General features: G+C 47.3%; 1 protein-coding gene across 1 annotated transcript in view; it reads right to left on the bottom strand.

Annotated features, from left to right (window-relative positions):
• Positions 1-530: 530 nt before the first annotated feature.
• Positions 531-3,555, bottom strand: part of LIMCH1 (LIM and calponin homology domains 1) — a 298,071-nt gene continuing 295,046 nt past the window's right edge. Inside the window, 1 exon segment of the mRNA XM_015411892.1 lies at positions 531-2,058. Within this exon segment, the coding sequence (XP_015267378.1) occupies positions 2,033-2,058 (26 nt within the window). The 3' untranslated portion in view covers positions 531-2,032.

Raw genomic sequence — 3,555 nt, 5'->3', positions numbered from 1 at the left:
GTCTTAGCTCAGGAAGGAGGGCTCCAGAGCAAACTAATTTATGCAGCAGCCCAATCGCTCGCTCACAACTTTAATGCCAGTCACTCACAAAGTAGAATTTTTGCTCACAAGACTCCACGGCTTAGAGGGAACATTGCCCCAAACTCACTTCCAAGTATGTATGCTTAAGCAAGATTTCCCCCCTAAAGCACACGACTGATGTCCATTATTCAAACATGCCCTTTCAAGGTTCTGCTTTTTTTTTTTTTTTTTGAAGAAGAAGAGACTGGATTTATACCCTGCCCTTCACTCGGAGTCTCAGAGCGGCTTACAAACCCCTTTCCCTTCCTCTCCCCACAACAGACACCGTCTGAGGTAAGAAACTGCTCTTTCAAGGACAGCTCTGACAGAACTATGGCTTGCCCAAGGTCATCCAGCAGCTGCAAGTGGAGGAGTGGGGAATCAAACCCGGTTCTCCCAGGTTAGAGTCCGCACACTTAACCAGTACACCAAACTTAGTTCAATACATGCCATATCATTGGGTTTAAAAAAAAAAAATGCAAGCATTCTCACATGTAGCGGTATTTCTGAGAACAGAAAAGAAATAAACCAGTAGTCCCTTGGTTGTACCAGTCAACTAAAGTCTCAAACATTTATTTCACCTCTCTACAGAGTGAAAGTGCAAACTCCCACAGCTCCACAGGATTCCCATGTGTGCAGAGTATCTCCCCTGTTCCCTTTAATGCTGAGGAAAGCTCAGATACACATGGGTCTTTCCATGTGCAGTTATATGCATGGGTCTTTCCCCATCGTTGCCAGTGGGCAGCCCTGGCTTGTGGTTTTGCCCTGTGCACGCTGTGAGGAGTATTTGCATTATGTAGTTTTACAGTACTGATGCTAAGAAGGATTTCCTATTCATTATCTCAGGGACTGCCAACTCCTTAATTCTCTGGCAATTCTATTTTTCCAGCTGATGGACACACGCCGGAAGTTTATGTTGATCCCCTCACAACTGCTGAGAGTCGGATGCCACATTATTTAACTCCCATCTATGCTGCCTAGTGGGAAAGGTTTCACTGTTGCAATGCATGTGTCCTCAAGTATACTGGGCCATCCTACACAAACTCCAAAGGACAGATATTGTGCTATCAGTGAATCTCTGGACAAATCTTTCACCACTCTTGATTGAGACGGGAGAGGGCTGCCAAAAGACATGTGCTTGGCCTCCAGGAACGGATCTGCCTCACGGGCTGCCAACTGGCTATTCCTGGCCTTACTCAGTCAGGTATTTTTGCAACTGATGAATGCAAGTATTATTATATAAGTTTAGTGGCTATACCTTCATTAGAGAAAAAAAATATTTTTGTTATCATTAGGAACATTTATCTTATGCACACACAAATTGCTTGATTAAAGCAATAATTTATTCATAGAATTCCTACCCTCCACTGAAGGTAATATAGTAAAACGTCGGAGAATTACAGTATGTTTTATCAAAGTAGTGTCTTTGTATATAAAAAAAACACAAGTTACCGCTTTAATTATAAACAGAAAAGTCACTTTCTGTGATGCTTAATTTCACCTCCCCCCCTCCAAATGCACCTAATTAAATTAATATGTTGGCATATTACAGAACACCTACAAAGGCTATGTAAACTTAACCCCCCCAGTTCCTAGTTGTATTAAAACAGAGCAGATTTATTGCATCTTTGTTTCCTTGTTACTTGCCACCCCCCCCCCACCAGAAGAAGAGCGGACTCTGAAACCACGCATCACTGACAATATGGAGTGCGCTCTCCTGGGAAGAAAGGGAGCTAAGTGTCCAGAGACGCAACTCATACACATAATGAAAGTGAATTAAGGAAGGAGAACAGGTATTGCATTGGAAAGGAGCTGATGTAATCTTTTATGCCAGCCTTTCAAGATGAGACGAGAGCCGTGAAGTCTGTGGGCAGAAGCTCTTACGAGTTGATTGTCCAGATGCAGCCGCGGGAACGCCGGCGTGACCTTCCTTCTTGCAGAATACTTTTGTAAGCAAGACAAGAGATGCCCGTCACAAAGTCGTCGGCTGACCGGCGGCTATATTTTAAAAAAGAAAGAAAGAACATCCAGTGAATGAATGGTCTCAGAAGCAACAAAGCTGCTAAAACGTATGCACGGGGGGATAAAACCCTCTGATACTCCCCTTGTCTACCACTATCCTAGCTGGATAAATATAGCATACGAGCACAGCTAAAATGGAGATTAGAGATTCAGCAACAGCCTACAGGTCGCCTGAGCTCTGGTCTTGTGTATGGATTCCTCTGTTCTCTGCACACACACCCCGGACCACACACAACAAAGACTTTGGGGGGAGGGGTTTGCCGTCAAGATGCAGCAGACTTTTGGCGACCCCCGTAGCATTTTCAAGGCAAGAATCGAGCAGAAGTGGTTACATAAGAACATAAGAGACGCCAATGTTGGATCAGGCCAAAGGCCCATCCAGTCCAACACTCTGTGTCACACAGTGGCCAGAAATACCCGGTGCCATCAGGAGGTCCACCAGTGGGGCCAGGACACTAGAAGCCCTCCCACTGTTGCCCCCACCCAAGCACCAAGAATACAGAGCATCACTTGCCCCAGAGCCCCTATCTATACCTTGTGGCTAATAGCCACTGATGGACCTCTGCTCCATATAAGAACATAAGAGAACATAAGAGACGCCAATGTTGGATCAGGCCAAAGGCCCATCCAGTCCAACACTCTGTGTCACACAGTGGCCAGAAATACCAGGTGCCACCAGGAGGTCCACCAGTGGGGCCAGGACATTAGAAGCCCTCCCACTGTTGACCCCCCCCCCCAAGCACCAAGAAGACAGAGCATCACTTGCCCCAGAGCCCCTATCTATACCTTGTGGCTAATAGCCACTGATGGACCTCTGCTCCATATGCTTATCTAATTCCCTTTTGAAGCCGTCCATGCTTGTAGCCGCCACCACCTCCTGTGGCAGTGAATTCCATGTGTGAATCACTCTTTGGGTGAAGAAGGACTTCCTTTTATCTGTTCTAACCCGACCGCTCAGCAATTTCATGGAGTGCCCACGGGTTTGCCACTGCCGCCTTCTGTGCAGCAATCCTGGACTTCCTTGGCGTCCTCCCGTCCAAGAACTAACCAGGGCCAACCCTACTTAGCTTCCGAGATCTGACAAGATCGGGCTATCCTTGGCTACCCAGCTCAGCGTATCAGACAGCACACACAGGCTGGAATACATGTGGGTTCTCCCAGAAAGCCAAATAGCATCCCCAGGCCATCTCAAGTCAGGAAAATGGCACGAGGGGGAGCTGAGACCCCTTCTCCACATGGACCGTAGTACTGATCGGACTCTGGTATTACACGCATGCTCATTGCGGAGAAACTGCAACTCATGTCAGACTGTTGGGTCCTTCCTGCATTCGCCTGCCACTCCGGGTTTTCTCGGTGTTTGAGTCGAGGCAATTGAATTCCACAGGAAAACAGCATCCAAATAACCTGGGACCACAGCAGGCTGAAACTGGGTGGGCCACTGAAGGGAGGCGATGTCATGCAGAAGCGGGGGGG

This window comes from Gekko japonicus, unplaced genomic scaffold (assembly GCF_001447785.1).
Source record: "Gekko japonicus isolate JY-2015 unplaced genomic scaffold, Gekko_japonicus_V1.1 scaffold455, whole genome shotgun sequence".
In the NCBI taxonomy this organism is placed as follows: domain Eukaryota; kingdom Metazoa; phylum Chordata; class Lepidosauria; order Squamata; family Gekkonidae; genus Gekko; species Gekko japonicus.
Note: the sequence above shows the minus strand (reverse complement) of the source record. Positions and strands in the feature narration are given on the sequence as shown.